The 21,332-nt window shown below is 42.7% G+C and overlaps 1 protein-coding gene across 1 annotated transcript in view; it reads left to right on the forward strand.

Moving 5' to 3' along the window:
• Window positions 1-21,332, forward strand: part of LOC109423574 (serine-rich adhesin for platelets) — a 243,770-nt gene that overhangs the window by 53,980 nt on the left and 168,458 nt on the right. Inside the window, exon 2 of the mRNA XM_062860911.1 lies at window positions 1,593-2,032. Coding sequence (XP_062716895.1) covers window positions 1,593-2,032 — 440 coding nt within the window. The remainder of the gene's footprint in view (window positions 1-1,592; window positions 2,033-21,332) is intronic.

The raw sequence follows: 21,332 nt of genomic DNA on the forward strand, positions 1-21,332 counted from the left end.
CCTTTCAGGATTCTGAGTAGAATCCTTTCAGGATTCTGAGTAGAATCCTTTCAGGATTCTGAGGAGAATCCTTTCAGGATTCTGAGGAGAATCCTTTCAGGATTCTGAGGAGAATCCTTTCAGGATTCTGGGGAGAATCCTTCCAGGATTCTGGGGAGAATCCTTCCAGGATTCTGGGGAGAATCCTTCCAGGATTCTGGGGAGAGTCCTTCCAGGATTCTGGGGAGAGTCCTTCCAGGATTCTGGGGAGAATCCTTTCAGGATTCTGGGGAGAATCCTTCCAGGATTCTGGGAGGAATCCTTCCAGGATTCTGGGAGGAATCCTTCCAGGATTCTGGGAGGAATCCTTCCAGGATTCTGGGAGGAATCCTTCCAGGATTCTGGGGAGAATCCTTCCAGGATTCTGGGGAGAATCCTTCCAGGATTCTGGGGAGAATCCTTCCAGGATTCTGGGAGGAATCCTTCCAGGATTCTGGGAGGAATCCTTCCAGGATTCTGGGGAGAATCCTTCCAGGATTCTGGGGAGAACCCTTCCAGGATTCTGGGGAGAATCCTTCCAGGATTCTGGGGAGAATCCTTCCAGGATTCTGGGGAGAATCCATCCAGGATTCTGGGGAGAATCCTTCCAGGATTCTGGGGAGAATCCATCCAGGATTCTGGGGAGAATCCTTCCAGGATTCTGGGGAGAGTCCTTCCAGGATTCTGGGGACAATCCTTCCAGGATTCTGGGGAGAATCCTTCCAGGATTCTGTGGAGAATCCTTCCAGGATTCTGTGGAGAACCCTTCCAGGATTCTGGGGAGAATCCTTCCAGGATTCTGGGGAGAGTCCTTCCAGGATTCTGGGGAGAGTCCTTCCAGGATTCTGGGGAGAATTCTTCCAGGTTTCTGGGGAGAATCCTTTCTGGATTCTGGGGAGAATCCTTCCAGGATTCTGGGGAGAATCCTTCCAGGATTCTGGGGAGAACCCTTCCAGGATTCTGTGGAGATCCCTTCCAGGATTCTGGGGAGAATCCTTCCAGGATTCTGGGGAGAATCCTTCCAGGATTCTGGGGAGAATCCTTCCAGGATTCTGGGGAGAATCCTTCCAGGATTCTGGGGAGAATCCTTCCTGGATTCTGGGGAGAATCCTTCCAGGATTCTGGGGAGAATCCTTCCAGGATTCTGGGGAGAATCCTTCCAGGATTCTGGGGAGAGTCCTTCCAGGATTCTGGGGAGAGTCCTTCCAGGATTCTGGGGAGAGTCCTTCCAGGATTCTGGGGAGAATCCTTCCAGAATTCTGGGGAGAATCCTTCCAGGATTCTGGGGAGAATCCTTCCAGGGTTCTGAGGAGAATCCTTCCAGGATTCTGAGGAGAATCCTTCCAGGATTCTGAGGAGAATCCTTCCAGGATTCTGAGGAGAATCCTTCCAGGATTCTGAGGAGAATCTCCTCAAGACTTTGTGAAGAACCCTTTTAGAATCCTATGGATATTTTTCTCAGGATTTCGTGAAGACTTTTTAATTGTTTGGGACCCAGATGGTGATAATGTTTCTAGAAAACTTTGTAAGTGTCTCAATAAGAAAATTTCCTTTTCTCTCCCCTCTCTTTTCAGTGTCCAAATCAGACAAACTGAACGGTTGCATCCCGACGTCGTCGCTAGTGACGGGCTCCACCTCTCCGAGCAGTAGTAACGGCAGCTGCAGTAGCAGCAATAGTAGTAGTAGCAGCTCCGGCTCCAGCCCCTGCAGCAGTAATAGTAATTCCCCAAAATCCACCTCGACGACCATTGCAGCAGTCAGTGCTAACACCAGCAACAGTACAATTAACGCCGGTGGTATTGGGAGCGGTGGAGGCCCCGTGGGCCATAGTACCCGAAGTGATAGCACCAGCAGTTGCAGCAGCACTAGCAGTAGTGGAAGCAGCGGCAGCGGGTCTTCCTCGACGGCGGCCATCACCATCAACGGTCTGCCGACGACGGGGGCGGCGGCGGTGGTGAAAAAGCCACGGCCCAAAACCGCGTCACCGACGCGACATGGGCCGCAGCAGTGTCAGGTAAGTGGGTGGCTTTTCTGAAAGGTGAAAATTCGTTATTTTCGATTTGAGGTCGCGTCGATTGATGTGGTTTCGATCACTGGGATATGAGCAACAGAAAAAATGGGCGATAACGTACAGGAGTAAATGGGGAACCTTGACACGACATCCCAATTAACTTTTTTAAGCAAAATAGACTATGAGAGGATCTTAAAACCATCATAAAACCATAATAAAAGGTGCTAGGTTTTACGAAGGTTCTCGAAACTTCTACAAGACTAGTTGGTCATCAAAATGTTACTCGGGATGGTAATATATTATTTGTCAATTCGAAGTCTAAGAGAACAAAAAATAGAATTGTTTAGAATTGGTGAGCTCGTTTCATATTATTTTTTGGATTTTCACATTAAAGTAATGCGAATCTGAATATCGTCTTCTTCTTCTTCTGTATGGCTCTACGTTCCCACTGGAACTTGGCCTGCCTCTCTCCAACTTAGTGTTCTTTGAGCATTTCCACAGTTATTAATTGGAGGGCTTTCTTTGCCTGCCATTGCATGAATTCGTATATTGTGAGGCAAGCACAATGATACACTATGCTCAGGGAGTCGAGAAAATTTTCCCGACCGGAACGGGAATCGAACCCGCCATCTCCGGATTGGCGATCCATAGCCTTAACCACTACCCATCTGAATATCGTGTAAGTTGCATTATTGCGATCTGAAACTCTTGCGAAAGATTCTCACACAAACTCTAAAGTGAAAAAGCTGTCTCGGTATTCTGAAGTTTTTTTTTTATTCTTTTCCACGCCCATGAATGTGTTATTGGCAGGAGGTTGTCGACGTCAAACATACCGGGTTTTTAATTGATCGAGTGAAAACAGGCGAGAAGGGGTAGACGTCGTTTCAGCCTGACTCTCTCTGATGGCACTGTTGAAGCGTAATGAGTCGATTGGCTTCAAAGAACGGCGGCGCTGCTTACTGGTTGGTGGTCTACTTCGGTTAGCTTATCGAGGCAGAAGGAGCGAACAGAGTCAACACCAGCAACCGCAAGGGCGGGCGGTCGGTTGTTCCTCCGAGAAAAGCGAATTACGTACTTGTTTGACAAAAATGAAGAAAACACCAAGAACCGAGCCAGTCCAGGTACTTTGATGTTTGGCAATTAAATTATTGGCAAGATTAATTGGGCGGTAAAATTCGGAAGTTCGTTCGTGTTTTCGGATGGATGCCTTTCGCTTTTCCGAAAAGTTCGCAAACAAGCCGCAGCACTGGGCTTGGCGATCTGTGCTGGATTAGTTTGTAATTACAACGAGCTGTTCGAAATGAAATTCAATGGAATCGCCTCTTTAATAATCTTAAAATCTGTTAACATCCCTGCCAACCAAACATAAACTCACACTCCCGGAGCTCCACTGAAACGGAACGAAACTTCATCCTGGCTGCCTAGCGGAAATCCTCCCGTCCACCGATGCGTAAAACGTTCTTAAATCAATTTACGATCGTTGACTCCGTCGTCGTCGTCGTCGTCTTCTTCGTACATATGTGCCGTGTATGTCTGATGTGCTTCCATCTTTGATTCCAGCTTTTGGTTTGGAGCACAAGCTGCTAGCTAGTACCAGTTGGTAAAAGCAAAGCAAAAGGCAAGACAGACATCCCGTCTCGTTCGTTTTCATCACATACCGACCTACACACACAAGTTATCATCAAAGCTATTCCGTTTGATATTGGCGCGGAAAATTCAATTCGACTTCAACGAGTACGCTGATGACGAGAACGAGCGACGACGGGTTTTCCGACTAGGGAAAGATAACATAAACTTAACACTTGTGGGTGATACACAAATTATGTCACGTTAAAATCGACCTTTTTCAACACCCTTCCCCTCCCTCCTGTGTCACACTTTTTGTATGGGACCACAATATTTTTGTATGGGTCGTCACGTTCTGCAAAACCCCCCTCCCCCCTAAAAGCGTGACGCAATTTGTGCACGACCCCTTGCTACCCTATTTTTCAGACTTTTACCAGATTCCGATTGATGACAAAATAGTAATAACATCGAATATTTAACAGATGCATAAGTCATATAATAATATAGAATACAAAAAATACATCGGAACGATCTCACCAAATACCATCTCGTCGGTTAATTACATACACACGCGCCCGAATTTTTCTTCCATTTCTGCGCTCAACGATGCAATGCACTCGAGACAACAGATCAGCTGCTAACTGAGTATACCACATATTTTTCACTTTTCGAACACTGACTTTCCGCACCGAAAATCACATTTCCAAACTAGCTGTGCACATGATTGCTTTTTACTTTTTGCGTCGAGGTAACTCCAAGTAACCAGCTCTTGAGGTAAACATATATTTTAAGCTTTCTGGTGACATTAGCAATCGTTTCCGTCCAACTGGATATAAGAGAATCACCTAGGTATTTTTTTCGATAAATCCAAAATGCCAAAATAAATTCATGGATTGCTTCAGAAAGTACTCCAAAAATTCAGTCTAAAAGGTCAAGGTTTCTTTTAGAAAATCGCACAGCGGTTTTCTTCTGGGGCTTCTGTAAGAAATTTCTATAGGGATTCCATTGGGTATTCCCTCATGAATTTCTCCTAGAATTCTTTCAGATAAATTTCTATGGGTTCCTTCTGAAATTTCACTTTAGAAATACTTCTAGGCATTTAATTAAAGAATTCATCTGAAATTTCTCCAGGAATTTCTTCAATATTTTCAACAAGATCCATGAAGAATCCATTCAAAAATTATTTCAATAGTGGTTTGTTACGAGAATTTTTAAAAAAATCCTTTAGAAAATCGTTCATGTTTTTTATTCAGAATGTGCACCAGAGATTTGTTCAGAAGTTGTTCAATGGAAAACATTGAAAATTCCCACATTAATGTGTCCAAGAATTTCTTCAGCAAATCAACCAGGAAATCTAGGAATTACTTTCAGTAATTCAGGTAGAAGTTCCTCCAGAAATTCCTGCAGGAGTTCATACACAGATTCCTTTAGGAGTTCCTCTAGATATTCCTCCATCTATTTCCTCATTAATTTATCCGGCCTTTTTCCTTACGATACTTCAATAATTTTTCCACGGATTCATAAGGAAATTTATTCGAAAAAAATTCCAATGAATTTCTACGGAAATTTCCTTAAAAATACTTTAATAATTTCTTCAGGTATTTTCCTAAGAATTATTTAATATTTTTCAAGGAATTCCATCAATCGATTCCTGAGAAGTTTCTCCACGAAGTTTTAAGAAATTCGTTCTGAGATTTCTTGATAAATTTTCCTGGGATTTTGTCAGTTATTCCTCCAGAGATTCATTCAAAAATACTTGCAGGGGATACTCACAATAACTGGGACAGGTAAAATTTTCACTTTATAAAAAGTGTTCAACTCCCTGTAACTTTTCGAAAAGGGCATTAAATATTCTCAAAGCTAGTTGTGTATCAGTGGTTAAAATTTGGAAAAGATCAGGCCATTCTACACGAAGTTATATAGATTCTAGAAAAGGGTACAATTATTTGATAGCCAACTTTGAGCTGTTTTATCTCCGAATTCAATAAACCGAATGCAATGAAATTTTGATCATTTAGGGGCTGTCCATAAACCACGTGGTCATGAGGGGGGGGGGGGGTGGGTTTCGGCCAATGATTATTTTGTATGGACAAATAAAAAATTTTGTATGGACTAATGACCACGCGGGGGGGGGGGGCGGGGTTGGAAAGTCCCAAAAAATTGACCACGTGGTTTATGGACAGCCCCTTATGGCTAATATAATGAACTTTGAAAAACAGTTGACTTAATTTGAAATTATTGATAAGAAAAAAAGTTATGGCGATTTCATATAGGGTATGGGACCATTTGGGCAGGAGCACCTATTTTGGGCACTTGCTGCTATAACTCAGTCAACTTTCAACCGATTCACTTGGTTTTTGCGACACGATCAGCTAGGCACAGCATCTAGCCATGTACAAAAGTTCAAGTCAATCGGTTTGAAATTGACTGAGTTGTAGCAGCAAGTGCCCAAAATAGGTACTCCTGCCCAAATGGTCCCAGACCCTATTCCATGTTTTTTTCAGTAAATTTATCTATTTTCATATGCATCCCATTACTTTCTCAATTTAATGAAGGCTATTTAGTTGCTTTCCTTTGAAACATAAATATATTCAAAACACAACTAGTTGATGAACTTACAGTAAAAATTGAGAATATTTGAAGCCTTTTTCGAAAAGTTACAGCGATTTGAACATTTTTTGAAATGTGAAAATTTTACCTGTCTCAGTTATTTTGAGTATCTCCTGTACAAAATCACCCAAATTGACTACATGGATTCTACCGAAGATTTCTTCAGAAATTCCTGCTTAGATTCCTTCCAAATTTCTTAGAAAAGATATTTTTATCTACAGAGGCTTCTTTAGAATTTTAGGGTTTTCTTCAGGAATTTCGACATGGATTTCTTCAAAAGTTTTTCTTTGGAGTTTTCAGAAATTCACCTGAAAGTCATTCACAAATTCCTCAGAAATTTTCCCAAGAATCCTCCATGAATTCTTTAAAAAATTCCTTTAGCAATTCCTGCAACTTTTTTTTTTAGATATTGCTCCTGCGTTTTCATTAGAAATATCTACTAAGATGTCTTTATAGACCCCAGCAGATTTCAATTTTTCCTCTAGGCATTTTTAGATTCCTGAAGAAACACTTTTAGATTCCACCTTAATGCTCAAGAAAAGTCTATAGACTTCTGGAGAAATTTTGGAAGTTATTCAAAGGAGAAAATACTTGAGAAATTTCTGAAAGTTTTTCTGGAAAAAAAAACGAAGAGGAATTTCTCTTACAAATGTCTTTCAGATTTGTTTCTTTATTATAATCTTTGTTTTACTTGCGTTGGTCCAGTCTTGCGAATAATCGCGACCATCGCGAGACAATCACTTGAACCGCTTTCTGGAGTCACATTTCCCAAGGTAATACGAACCAGCTAGCATGTCACGCCTGGAATGACAAACATGTTGTGGTTTCCACCCTTCGCAGCTTTGCAGCGATAGCAGTTGCTGAGTATGCTACAGGCGGGTTGCGAGAGAATCAATCTCTCTGAGCAACGATGCATAACGAGCGAAGTGAGAGCGTTTGCCGTAGCCAGGACGAACTGCGTGGTGCGCTCAATGTGTGCGTTTAAACTGAGCTATAGGGCTCTGCGTGAAATTCCCTCCTTCTCTTTCACTCTTACAGAAATTTTGTAAACAACAAGGCCAAGAAACGTCAAAATCCCATACAAAATCAAAACAGTGCAGTGCCCTATGCAAAACGAATAGGATTTATGACGTAGTACCGTTCTTGTGATAATACACATGCATAGTTTTACATACTGTTGCGCGTGCATCTGCTTGAGGCGACGGAGAGAGTCATGACACTCACATGAGCCGTATCCAAGTCAGGATGATTGTAGCAAAACAAGGGTGACCGGGTGACTTTGATGGGATTCTGTCTTTTCTGGTGTTAGCGACTGTAGAGAGAGCGAATCAGAAACCGCAGAGACAGGGTGATAGGTTTGGTGTTTATCAACTACAAGTTTGGTGTTTATCAGCTTTTTTGTGACTTGTACGCTGATGCTTCGCGACACTGTTTACAAACTTTTGTTACCGTAGCTATATCGCACATATAATGAGTGTCGTCAAAAGTTTTATAAATTTGAAATTTATTCATAAAATTCTACTTCTCAGAAAGTTATAACATATTAAGTATGAAAATGGCATACTTTCAGGCGTTTTCTGAAGATTTATTGAACTTAAAGCTCAAATAATTTTAAATTCAGTAAACTTGTAAAAGTTTTGCATAACTTTTCGCGTTCCGGGGTGATTAATTCAGATGGAAAAAATATTTTCAGTACTAACAACTAAATTTCACTGACTGATCAATTTCACCCCGAAACTAATTTTTTTGATCTTTTATTGCAAATGATATTTTTTGTAATAAAATGATTTGCAGTAGAATTTTCAACCTCGTTGACTGATGAAAACCACGGTCGTACTTGTTTATTGTATTTAATCATATCAATTTCACCCGAAATCACGGTACTTAATAATATGCTATGTGTTTGTGTGGGAGTTTGACCTTTAGATTGAGTGTTGGGGCTAAGGATTGATTCAACTAGCACAATATAAGGTACCAAATTTCAGGTTAGTTATAAGGGTTGCCACTGGGTTAATATTGCACAATAATTGACCTCTGCTTGGCATTCAACATCAGGCTTGTGCAGCTTCAGGATGGTCAATGTCGAACGACACCATCACATCATAGGACAAACGAAGTTCATCAAAACAGCATCGCATCACGCTAAATCCACTCAATCAAACCCTCGTTCAAGCCAGAGTCAGCCACATCCAACAGCAGCGATCGTCTCTCCTTTTCGAACCAAACGATCAAGCACGAAGCGATTTTTTGTTCCACGCTTTGCGTTTACATTCATATGGCGTGCTATGTTTGTGTTGATTGTGCCATGCAATACTACTTAACAAATTGACCTTCATCCTGGCTGTTTTCAGATGACAGTCATCCAGCAGTGAGTGACATAGCTTTAAGTCCAAACGACTGTTAATATGCATTCGGCTGCTCAGGAGATTTTTTTTTTGGTTTGAAATTCTGGTTTATTCTCGTCAATGCATTTTATCTACAATTTAAAAATCTAAATCTAGGTGAAAATTTAAAGCAGCTACATCAATTCTTCCGTTACAAGTGTTAACAAAGCAGATGTAATTAATTAACAATCTTAAAATTGCACTCTCGTTGCGCGTCCGATTCCTGCTAGAGCTGGTCTCGCAAGGTCTTCAAAAGAGAGTCGCCTCCAGCCATTCATCGTACCTGCAAGCCTCTGCTGTAGAACCGTCCAAGCCGGGCCGAAAAGAGCACGAAGGGAGGATGGAACAAATGGAAAATGAATGGATTGGCTGAATATAATTTTGGGGAGTCGGCCATTAATTAATAGTAATTCGGCGTCCGTGCAAGACAGTTGAGCCAAGTGATTGAAGTGCCTACAGTGCCCAAAGTTCCGTGTGTGTCCCTGAAGCGAACCACAGTGCGAGGTAAATAGTTCAGCCAGGACCTTTGTTAGAATTATATAATCCTCAGACTACCCCAGCCAACTGTGCACGTTCGGCCATACCAACGATTTCGTTGGTATTGGTCTAAACGACAAGGACCACCACTCAGGCTTCGTAACCGCCGTAGAGAGAGAAGTCTCGGACCGTGAAGTCATAAAAGTCCAGAAGAACTCTGCTCGGGTTGGCCAATACGGTCTCGTCCGTGGCCCGTCGATTGCGTCAACGAAGGGAACGCCGTAGACCCCTAGGCTAACCCCACATAACCTCAGGAGTCCCGCAAGGTTCCATCCTGGGTCCGGTGTTATGGAATGTCATGAGCGACGAGATGTTGAGGTTAGAGTACCCAGTGGGAGTGGAGATTGCAATCTCGATTGTCGGATTTGCCGACGACATTACGCTCGAAGTCTACGGTGAAACGATCGAGGAGGTGAAGTTGACTACCGACCACTCGATCAAGGTTGTGGAGGCGTGGATGCGATCCAGGAAACTGGAGCTGGCTCACCACAAGACAGAGGTGACGGTTGTTAACAATCGGAAGTTGGAGCAGTAGACGGAGATCAGTGTAGGAGAGTGTACTATCCTGTCAACTGATCGACGATAAGCTTACCTTCGGTAGCTACGTCGATTATGCCTGTAAAAGAGCCTCCACAGCAATTGCGGCACTGTCCCGGATGATGTCCAATAGCTCTGCGGTGTACGCCAGTAAGTTGTGTTAGTAGTGTTGCTACGGCGGCCCGGCGTGGGGCACCGCGCTAAGTACTAAATGCTACCGACGGAAGCTGGAAAGTACTTACACGCTTATGTGCCTGAGGGTTGCGAGCGCGTGCCGTACCGTGTCACACGACGCTCTCTACGTCATTACTGGTATGGAGCCTATAAGCATTCTTATCAGTGAGGACATGGAGTGCTTCGAAATGCGCGGCACAAGAGGCATACGCAGGACTGCCAGGATGGCCTCTATGGTCAAATGGCAGCGCGCGTGGGACAGTTCCACCAAAGGAAGGTGGACCCATAGGTTGATACCGAGGATAGATAGTTTGATTAATAGGCGCCATGGGGAAGTTACATTACACCTGACACAGGTCCTTACAGGTCATGGTTGTGCTTCCGACAGTATCTACACCGTTTCGGGCATGCGGATTCTCCCGAATGCCCAGTGTGCAATGGTTTAGAGGAAACGGCGGAACACGTTTTGTTCGTGTGCCCGCGTTTTCGCACAATGCGTGACCGCATGCTTGCCACATGCGGAGACGACACAACTCCGGACAACTTGGTCCAGAGGATGTGTAGGGATGAGTTTGGCTGGAACGCCGTTTCAACGGCTATCACCCATATCCTCTGGGAGCTACAGAGGAGGTGGCGCGTGGACTCGGAGAATTTCTAGCCCAGATGCAGTACAAGAGGTGGTCCAGGGGTTCGGAGTCGACTTCATAGGTCATACCGGTGCCCTGCGGTCGAGATCGACCCTTACAACGATTAAGTGGCCGCGGAGAGGAAGTCCCGGTAGCGGTGCTGTCGTGGCGTCGGTCTACTTGGGTTGGATCCGAGCCCGCGGTTGGAAAGGGATCCCCGGCAAGGGTCGGGGCAGGTGGAGACCCTGCTGTCAGCAACCTTCTGGTGCAGCTGATAGGGCCTGAAGGGTAGTGATACCCTTGCCTTCAGCAGGTCAGATCGGGTTGCACGTGGGCATCAGTTCTTGATGTCTGCAAAGCAGTTGGGCGCGGGCGGGGTTGACCCTGCCCGCCTTCCGAGGACAAAGGGAGTGGCAAGGACCACTCGGGAAACTGGCTAAGCGCCAGCATGTTACCGTGATGGACTCTCCAGAGCGAGTCATCGATTTTCGTTGCTGCTAGGCTACGCAGCTAGCCTTGAGGGTGCGATGTGCACTAGCCCCTCTCTGAAGCAATTCCTTCTTGGTGGTTCCGGAGAGACGTAGGGTTTAGCGACCATAGGAATGGTTTAGTGGGTACGAGGAAAGAGTAGTCCTGACTTTTACTTTTGTTATAGAAGACGGCTCAGCCCCACACTACCCTAACCTTCCTGTTAGGCACGGTGTGCTGAAACACGATTATTATCGAAGTTGCATGAACCTAAAATCTTTTTTCGTTATAAGTTAGCCTTAAGCGTGTAGAAAAAGATTCTGGAGGGTAGAAAATCTTTCATCGGGGAAAATTGAAATAAAATGGATTTTTGTATTCTACCATTTTCCCCATATAAAGCTAGTGTTACGCAAAAGCAGTTAAGCCAAACTCCTCTTTGAAAGGCACCTTTCCAATAATACATTTGATCATCCATAGAGTAAAACAAATGTAGAAAATTTTACAACGAGTTATGAGTAGTTCTAGACGTTCGTTCTATGTGACCAGCCCACTAGAGTCTGCCAATTTTCATATATCAGAATAGCACGTACATATATTATATACCCTCTGTGTGAAGGTTCTACCTCTTATCTCTTGTTGAATTTCACTCATAAAAAATCTGACAATGACAATGCATCGTCAAAGTATGGACGTGATTTGTGAACTTTCAGACATTACCCGTAGTTCCTATAGATGCCAACGGCCCAACTTCCCTTCTAAATGATAGCCCTAGTTTTTCCTGATGAAACTTATAATAAGATTTGATTCTGAGTCAACGATACCAGAAACCTGACTTCTAAACGCGACGCCAGGACAGCATCAATGTTCAATGTTGTGGTGTGATTAAGCAGTGAAATTATATCAATATATACCTAGTTTTGTATCGCAGCCCTAAAAGAGAACATAAAATTTTAGTAAAAAATTAAATTATTGTGTGCCCTGAAATTGTCTGTAATCAACCTTGCTACACTTTGCGCGTCCTTGTTTTTTATTTATTTATTTTTTCATGGTCTTTAAATTTTAATGATTATTTTTATGTTTATGTTTTTGTTTTAATCTAACAATTATTGCAAGCATACATTTCTGCCGCCTTTGATAAAATGAATCATAAAATCGCACTGGTCAAATTTGATAAACTGGGTATGAAAAAAGACCTCCTCATGTGGCTTCGATCCCATTCAATCAGTAGCAGTAAGTCTGTGAAAATTGGTGACGTCTCTTCGCCGTTCATAGTATGGTCCAGTGTTCTGAAAGGCAGTCATCTTGGACCGTTTCTTCCCCAGATGTATATGAATGACGTTAATATTTCATATACCCACGACCTGCAGCTGTATTTCACGATTAAGGAGCGTTCCGATACAGCGTTTCTGCAGAAACAGCTTAGGGTATTACCTGGGGTAATACGCACCCCCAAGGGCAAAACGCCCTCACGCTATTTCACTATATAAATGAAAAGAATGAAAAGCGTGGAAAACGATGATTTCCACATTTGGAGAGATTGTCTAATTTGAAGCGCACGCAATTTAAGCGATTGTGCGCCGATTATATGGAATCAACCTATTAACTACCATCCGCCTCCTACACCATCCATTTGCTGCTGAAAATTGTAAGATGGAGCCGCATGGTATTTCATTAGAACTCAAAGCGGGAAATGCCAGAGGTCGTATTGCCCCACCTCAAGGTGCGTTTTGCCACCAACAGTTTTTCAGCACCCAAAAAGTAACATTTAAAGTTAATTTGATTCGGTAAAATTGATATCACGTGGACCAAAAGTTGGCGTCTCTTAGATAAATAAGTGAACTTACTTTCAATACGCAAGACACCCATAAAATCATCTTAATCTTAGTTATAAGGCCACGTTTGCTTAGGGGTTGCATATTACTCCACCTTCCCCTATAACCTTTGTTGAATGGTGCTCGTCAAATCGGATGTCACTAAATATATCGAAATGCTTTGTTATATCATTCGGCCGCAAAAAGTTCATTTTATACTTTGACTAAGCTTTGGGAGGTGTTCAATTAAAGCGCGAATCGACAGTCAAGGATCTCGGAGCTCTGTTTGACTCAAAACTGCCATTCAAAGCCCATGTCATTTATGTCATGGCTAAGGCATCGTCGCAGGTTGGATTCCTCTTTCACCTCACAAAGAAGTTTAAGGACATCTACTGCTTGAAGTCGATATATTCTTCAATAGTGCGCCCCAACTTGGAATACTCGGTTGTTGTCTGGGATTCTTATTACAACAATGAAATTCGTCGCATTGATAGAGTTCAGCGTAAATATATTCGTTTTGCGCTACGTCATATCAGGTGGAGGAATCCGCTAATATTGACGACAAGCTATAAAAGCCACAGTCAGCTTATTAATTTGGGGCCTTTCAGTGCGAGACGCAATGCGCTCAAAGTTTATTTTGTTGGAGATATTCTTCAGGGCAACATTGATTGCCCCACTCTTCCAGGTATGCTGCACATGAACAGTACACACGCCGACGTAGTCTTCGATCTCGTCTGTTCCTCAATCTTCCATCAGCAAACACCAATTACGCATGAATTACAGCCTACATAACCTGGTTCGAGATATTTCTTGTTAGTTCAATATTTGTTATTTTGAATTTTATGTGCTGAAACACGATTGTTATCGAACTTGTCACGATTGTCTCGAATACATCACGTCTATACTTTAGGATGATGCATTAAGAGTTTGTTATAAGTGAAATTCAATAAGAGATAAGAGGCAGAATCTGCACATAGAGGGCATTGAATTTATGCGCTATTCATATATCTAATAAATGGATTTTGGCAGACTCTAGTGGGCTGGTCACATAGAACGAACGTCCTAAACAACTTGTAATTCGTTGTAAAATGTTCTACGTTTGTTTCACTCTATGGATGTGTAATTTTATGATTGGATAAGTGACTTTTAAAGAAGAGTTTGGCTTAACTGTTTTTGGGTAACACTGGCTTTATATGGGAAAAATGGTAGAATACAAAAATCCATTTTATTTCGATTTTCCCCGATGAAAGATTTTCTACCCTCCAGAATCTTTTTCTACACGCTTAAGGCGAACTTATAACGAAAAAAGATTTTAGGTTCATGCAACTTCGATAATAATCGTGTTTCAACACACCGCACAGTGGGAAAAATTGAACCCGAAACACGACTAAATTCATTTTCTCAGCTGGGTAACGGGTTCTGCCAACGGCTGAGACCATTTTCGCTTGGAAAAAGTGTGCTGAATCGATTGGTGGGGGTCTTATTGGCCGGAGGCCTCACCCTGGCCAGCTAGAGGGCCGGAATCAACCCGAGTTCCCTACGGAAAGCAATCCAAGAATACTTTCGCACCCGATATTAATTCTGAAGCCGCAAATCAGAAGTCAACCGCACTCCGGATAATATCAGTTGCAAATTATGGTCCAATTGTGGTTCCGGAACAATCCGGGACAACCCGGAACATTAGCGTGGGGCTAATTTTAAAAAAATCTCTCTGTGATATGATTCCCAATGGAAATTGATCTACCAGTCGAAATAAGTAAGCAGTACAAAAATGAGCGATTTTGGTTGATCTTTAGGGGTGGCAAAAAGGATTTAAGTGATTTTTTTTCTAGAGCAAACCTTTAAAAATTATTTTAAATTAAATTTTCAAACATAATTTTTCTAGACTAAATTGGTGATTTTAGAACCCAATTGGGCCAAATTTGTACTCAAAATTGCGATATCTCCTCTGGTTTCAGAGATATTTGAAAAAAATGTCGTATTTTGGTATGTTTTGGGTTTGATACCAAAATATGACATTTTTTTTCCAAACATCTGATTCTGGAAGCTTCCCATTAGGAATTTGAAAACATCCCAGAAAAATTCCGAAAGCAATCCAGAGGAACTCTTGAAGCATTCATAAAAGAGTCAGAAGAATCCTGGAAGCATGATTCTGGAAGTATCCCTGATATTATGTAATAGTAGGATTCTGGCAGCATACCTGAAGGACTTTAGAAGCATCCCAGAAAGATTTTGGAAGCATCTTAGAACGAATCTGCAAACATCCTATAAGGAATCTAGAAGTAATCCAAAAGAAATCTGGAAGCATCCCAGAAGAATGTGGAAAGCATCCTAAAAGGAATCTGGAAGAATCGCAGAAAAACTCAGGAAGCATCCTTAAAAAACTGGAAGCATCCCAGAAAGATTCTAGAAGCAACCTAGAAGATATCTGGAAGCAACTCAGAAAGATTCTGGAAGCAACTCAGAAAGATTCTGGAAGCATCCCAGAAGAAATCTGAAATAATTCCAGAAAAGTTTTGGAAACAACCCAGACAGAATCTGAGAGTGTCTCTGAAGAACTTGGGAAGCATCTTTAAAAAAAATCTGGAAGCATCGTAGAAGTTTTCTGGAAGTATCCCAGAAGGATGTTAGAAACATCCTTGATGGATTATTAAAGCATGCCAGAAGAAATCTGGCAGTATCCTGGAAGAATTTTGGAAGCATCCCAGAAGGACTCTGGAAACATTTTAGAAGAACTCGAGAACCATCTCGAAAGAAATCTGAAAGCATCCCTGAAAGATTCTGCGAGCAACCTCAAAGAATTGGAAAACAAGCTAGAAAGAATCTGGAAGCATCCCAGATTGTTTCAGGAAATATCCCTGAAAGATTTTGTAAGTATCCCTGGTAGATTCTAGAACCATATCTTAAGAAATCTGCAAGCATCCCAGAAGGAATCTGGTAACATCCAAGAAAACTCGGGAAGTATCTCAAAAGAAATCTTGAAGCATCCCATAGAGATTCTGGGAACAACCTAGAAGAATTCTGAAAGCAACTCAGAAGAATTCTAGAAGCATCCGAGATGGAATCTGAAAGTGTCATGGAACAATTCTGGAAGTATCCCTGATGGATTCTGGAAGCATCTCAGAAGGATTCTTGTAATATTCCCGAAAATCTAGGAAATGTTTCAAAAGGAATCTGGAAGCACCCCAGATGGAATCTGGAAGTATCCCATAAGAACTTGGGAAGCATCCTGAAGGAAAACTGAAAGCATCCCAGAAGCATTGTGGAAGAATCCCAAAAGGATTCTGGAAGCATCCTATAAGGAATACGGAAACATTTTAGAAGTATTTTGGAAGTAACCCAGAAGGATTCTTTACCAAAACTAGAAGAATTCTGGAAGCATCCCTGAGGGATTCCGGAAGCATTCCGGATTGCCGTTTAGTGGCCACCAATATAGTTTTGTTCAACCTGAATTGATTGTGAATTCTGTATTATTTATTAAGCTGCAGCATTATTTAGGTATACAGGAACTCGGAATTATCAGTGGCCACATCTTACCTTCTAACTGGCTAGTATTATCCAGAGAGTAAAAAATTCGAAGATTCAAAATGAAAATTGAAATTCTCATTGTTTTATTCGTGCTTCGCCACATTCATTGTCAGCTGAATGCCTCTCTATTTTCATTCATTCATGGTTTCCGAGATATTTGAAAAAAAATGTAATATTTTGGTATCTAATTTTTGGGTTACGACATTTTTTTCAAATATCTCTGAAACCAGTAGAGATTTCGCAATTTTGAGTACAAATTTGGCCCAATTGGGTTCTAAAATCATCGATTTAGTCTAGAAAAATTATGCTTGAAAATTTAATTTGAAATAACTTTTAAAGGTTTGCTCTAGAAAAAAAAATCACTTTTTGCCACCCCTAAAGATCAACCAAAATCGCTCATTTTTGTACTGCTTACTTATTTCGACTGGTAGATCAATTTCCATTGGGAATCATATCACAGAGAGATTTTTTTAAAATTAGCCCCACCCTAATGTTCCGGGTTGTCCCGGATTGTTCCGGAACCACAATTGGACCATAATTTGCAACTGATATTATCCGGAGTGCGGTTGACTTCTGATTTGCGGCTTCAGAATTAATATCGGGTGCGAAAGTATTCTTGGATTGCTTTCCGTAGGGAACTCGGGTTGATTCCGGCCCTCTAGCTGGCCAGGGTGAGGCCTCCGGCCAATAAGACCCCCACCAATCGATTCAGCACACTTTTTCCAAGCGAAAATGGTCTCAGCCGTTGGCAGAACCCGTTACCCAGCTGAGAAAATGAATTTAGTCGTGTTTCGGGTTCAATTTTTCCCACTGTGCACCGTGTAGGGTGTCTGTTGAGCAGGTTATCCCCCTATGGTTTAGAAGAAAAAAAAAGACCCCCAGGCTACCTCCGTAGCCATCCGCCATTGCCTTTGGCCCAATCAAGGCGCCGCCGCCATTCAGGTGAGCGAGGATCTCTCACATTCCAAATGGTCGCCTTTCTTGTGTATGGGGCAGATTACCCCTTTCATCCACTCCTCCGGTAGATGTTCGGTTTCCCAGATCATGACTAGCAGCCGATGCAGACAGGTGGCCAACTTTTCTGGGCCCATCTTGATGAGCACAGCTGCGATACCATCCTTACCAGCTGCTTTGTTGGTTTTGAGCTGGTGAATGGCATCCTTAGCGTGGGAGTTGGTTCATTTCCGTCCTTCGCTGCACTGGCGTCGTCGTTTCCTCCGTTGCCGTGGGCTCCCGTGCCTACGTTCTCCACGCCATTCAGGTGCTGATCGAAGTGCTGCTTCCACCTTTCGATCACCTCACGTCCGTACGTCAAGTGGCCTCCGTCCTCATACCTGCAAATTTTGGCTCGCGGCACGAAGCCGTTGCGGGATGCGTTGAGCTTCTGATAGAACTTCCGTATTTCATGGGAACGGCACAGCAGTTTAATTTCTTCGCACTCCACTTCTTCCAGGCGGCGCATTTTCTCCCGGAAGAGGTGGGTATGCTGTTTCCGCTTCTGTTTTAACGTTCCACGATCTGTCGGGTCCCTTGCTGCAGCATTACCGCCCGCGCTGCGTTCTTCCCCTCCAAAACCGTTCTGAACTCTTCGTTAAACCATTCGTTCCGTCGATTCCGTTCTACGTAGAGGAAATGGGGGTAAAATGAACACCCTAAGCGTTTGGCGTCGTTTTCAATGGAAATATGTTAAAATCTTTATTTTTTACCACGTTACATCGTAGATGGTATAATGTTCTAAACATTCTAGAAGAAAAAAATGCTCAAAACTACAGTTTTCTTTAATTTTTTTTCGATTGCTAAAAATGCTAGAAAACCGAGTAGCAAAAAACAGTGAGAGTAAAATGAACAAACGATGGGAGTAAAATGAAAACATGATTAAAAGTTAATTTAAACGTGAAATTTCGATATTTTCAACTGCATGCCAGTAAATTTGATGTAAATTGCATGTGCTAAGATTTTGAAACTTCTTATATAAAGTTTGTAAAGTACTGAAATAATTATTTGAAAAAAATGTACTCAAACAGGCGGATTTTCCAATAACATTCTTAATTTGTTGAAGTAAGATATGTTTTCTTAACATTTTACTCTAGTCATGTAACGATATACGTTAGAGATTTCAGTATACCGAGTTTGAACAAAATCTGGTAAAAATTATATAGAGTTTGAACCAACTGTTCATTTTACCCCCAAGCTCTGTTTATTTTAAAGTCACTTCTAAAATTTTAATAAAAACAAAAACTTTTTTTTTCTTCACTAAATATTTTGTTTTAGAAGTAAATAATTAGAATATGGTATTACACATGTACAAATTTGCGAATAGTGGACGAACTGACATTAATTATGATTAGCTCAGTTTTACATCAGACCATATTGTTTGCATGATTTTCGCTATTTTCCTCATTTTAAAGTAGTTTAGTTAATATTCAAGTCCAATTTAAGCAGAAGTACAATGATTTATGTTGTTGCATAGAAACCCAATCGTTAAAACGTGCAAAAAATAGCCTAAATGCTGTAAAATACCACCGTGTTCATTTTACCCCCTGTTCATTTTACCCACAATTCCCCTACCCGATGGTGCTCTCGGCTGCGTCGTTGATGGCTGCTTTCACTGTACTCCAGCAGTCCTCTAGAGGGGCTTCATCGAGCTCGCCCTCGTCCGGCAACGTGGCCTCTAGATTCTGCGCTAATGCTGAGGCGACATTCGGATACTTCAGTCACTTAAGATCCTACCGAGGCGGCCGCCGGTACTGTACATGGGTAATAACGGAGAGTTTTGTGTGCAGTTTATCCACCACCATGTAGTGATCAGAGTTGATATTAGCGCCACGATAGGTCCTGACGGCGATAATGTCGGATAAGTGCGTCCCTCAATCAGAACGTGGTCGATTTGAGATTCCGTCTGCTGTGTGGATCTCCAGGTGTAACGGTAAGGATGGCTGTGTTGAAATATGGAGCTGAGTATAGCCATGTTTTTGTAGGCGGCAAAATCATTGAGTCGTAGGCCGTTTTCGTTCATCAGCTGGTGGGTGCTGAACTTTCCAATCGTCGATCTGAACTCCTCGTTCTGGCCTACCTGAGCGTTTAGGTCACCTATGACGATTTTGACGTCGTAGCTTGACGATCGTACTCGCGTTTGAGCTGCGCGTAAAATGCGTCTTTGTCATCATCGGAACTTCCGGAGTGAAGGCTGTGTGCACGTTGATTTTGCTGAAGTTGCACATTCTTACGTCGATCGGCCACCAACCGATCACGCGCCTCTGCATATCACCCATCTCGATGAAAGCTGTTCCCAGCTCGCGGGAGTAGCCGCTGCTCTGGTAGATGATATGATTCACTCTAAACGTTCGCATCATTGATACTGTCCAACACACCTCCTGCAGCGCTACGACCCCGAACCCGCGATCCTTCAGTAGATCGGCGAGTAAGCGGGTGCTCCCAACGACATTGAGAGATCGGCATTTCCACGTACCGAGTTTCCAATCGCAAGTCCTTTTTGTTCGCTGGGGTCGTTGCCGTTAGTCTCGGTTCGTATTATTCTGTTGCTGATTTTCTGTTACAATGTTTTTTTTTACGGCTGGCTCGTAGGACCTGACACCAACCCCCTACTTTCCGGAGGACCATAGTGCACAGTTGAGCTTAGAGTCCTTCCCTGGCACTCGGACGTCGATCAGCCACCCCTAACATGGATAGACGCTGTTGTGAGCCGCTCTTCCTGGAGAACAGACGCTCTGATTTGCAGAAGCAGCTCCACCCTTCCTAGTCAGTCTACGAATTTCGAACTAAGTTTTGATACATTTTAAATCAAAACTTTCCATGACTGACAGAATTTTGTTAAAATCCTTATATGTTTTCCAGATCGGGCTTGCTCAAGATGTTCACTCACTCGAGTATCATAACAACATCACAAACTGCTCACCAACCGATTCCGGGAATTGCGAATCGTTCGTCCTGTTGCTAGTCCTCTTGGTTCGGGACGGAACGGGTTAGGTATGCTCTCGTGGACGTGATATCAATATTCCAGACCCCCTCCCCCTTTCCATCGCAAATGGAATCGTCGTGCACGGTACGGTAATCGGTTCCTGCTCTTACTTATAACTCAGTCATGAGCTCGGAAGTCAGTCAATTCGATGAAAGCGTAGACTACGACCTACGTCGGGTAGAGAGTATTTATTTCAACTAAATTTTTTTATACGAACATGTACAAACATAAATATTTGCATCATTTCGCATCTCGGCGAAGTAGTGCGCACGTTGATGTCGAACGCGTTACTATTGGTTTTGGCAGCCACACAGTCTACGATACGAACGACTAAACCGGTCCAGCTGACAAGCTCTCAGAACTCGTAAGCTGAGAAGCAGCTCCTTTCCAACGCCAAAATTATAAAATAAGTGATTCTTGACACTTTATTTGAAAATAAAAAAAATCATTATGTTTTGTCTTTTGATCAGTCAAAATTTTCAAACCATTCATTTTGGAATTCCAAACACATGTTCCACCCAAAAAAGCTTTGACTTAAAATCCCAATTTATGAGCCTTCGCCATCCCAACTCCCAAAAAAAAAAACGGATCATCAAAGACGGACACCACCGGCAGCGCAGTAGTCGCCATCGTCGTAGTCGCTGCCGCCGCCGCCAGGCCCATAATTCATGATTAGGAATTCATCTAAATCTTAATTAATCCCCGGTCCAAAGCTGAAACAACTGTTCTCCGTCGCCGACGACGGCTTGACGGGCAGGATTGCCTCACTTTCCGGACGCTTTCATTTCATTTTGCAAATGCTTTTCCGCTTGTTTTGCCAGCGATTTTCTTTTTTTCCACATCTCGCTAAAGAAAGCCAAACCGTTTCGAAGGGGAGGGAGGAAAAAATCCTACCATGAAAGAGCTCATTAGGAGCATTTCCTTCTTTTACTGAGCAGCGCGCGAGCGATCACGTGAAAACCATGCTGCTGCTGTTGATGCTGGGCTGCTAAGAAGGCAATTAGCCCCTGATGCTGGCCACTTTCCGTCGGATGGCTTGCCTGAAGAGATAATCACACGGATGAAATTCCGTACCCGCCAGGG

The sequence above is a fragment of the Aedes albopictus genome, chromosome 1, assembly GCF_035046485.1.
Source record: "Aedes albopictus strain Foshan chromosome 1, AalbF5, whole genome shotgun sequence".
NCBI lineage: Eukaryota > Metazoa > Arthropoda > Insecta > Diptera > Culicidae > Aedes > Aedes albopictus.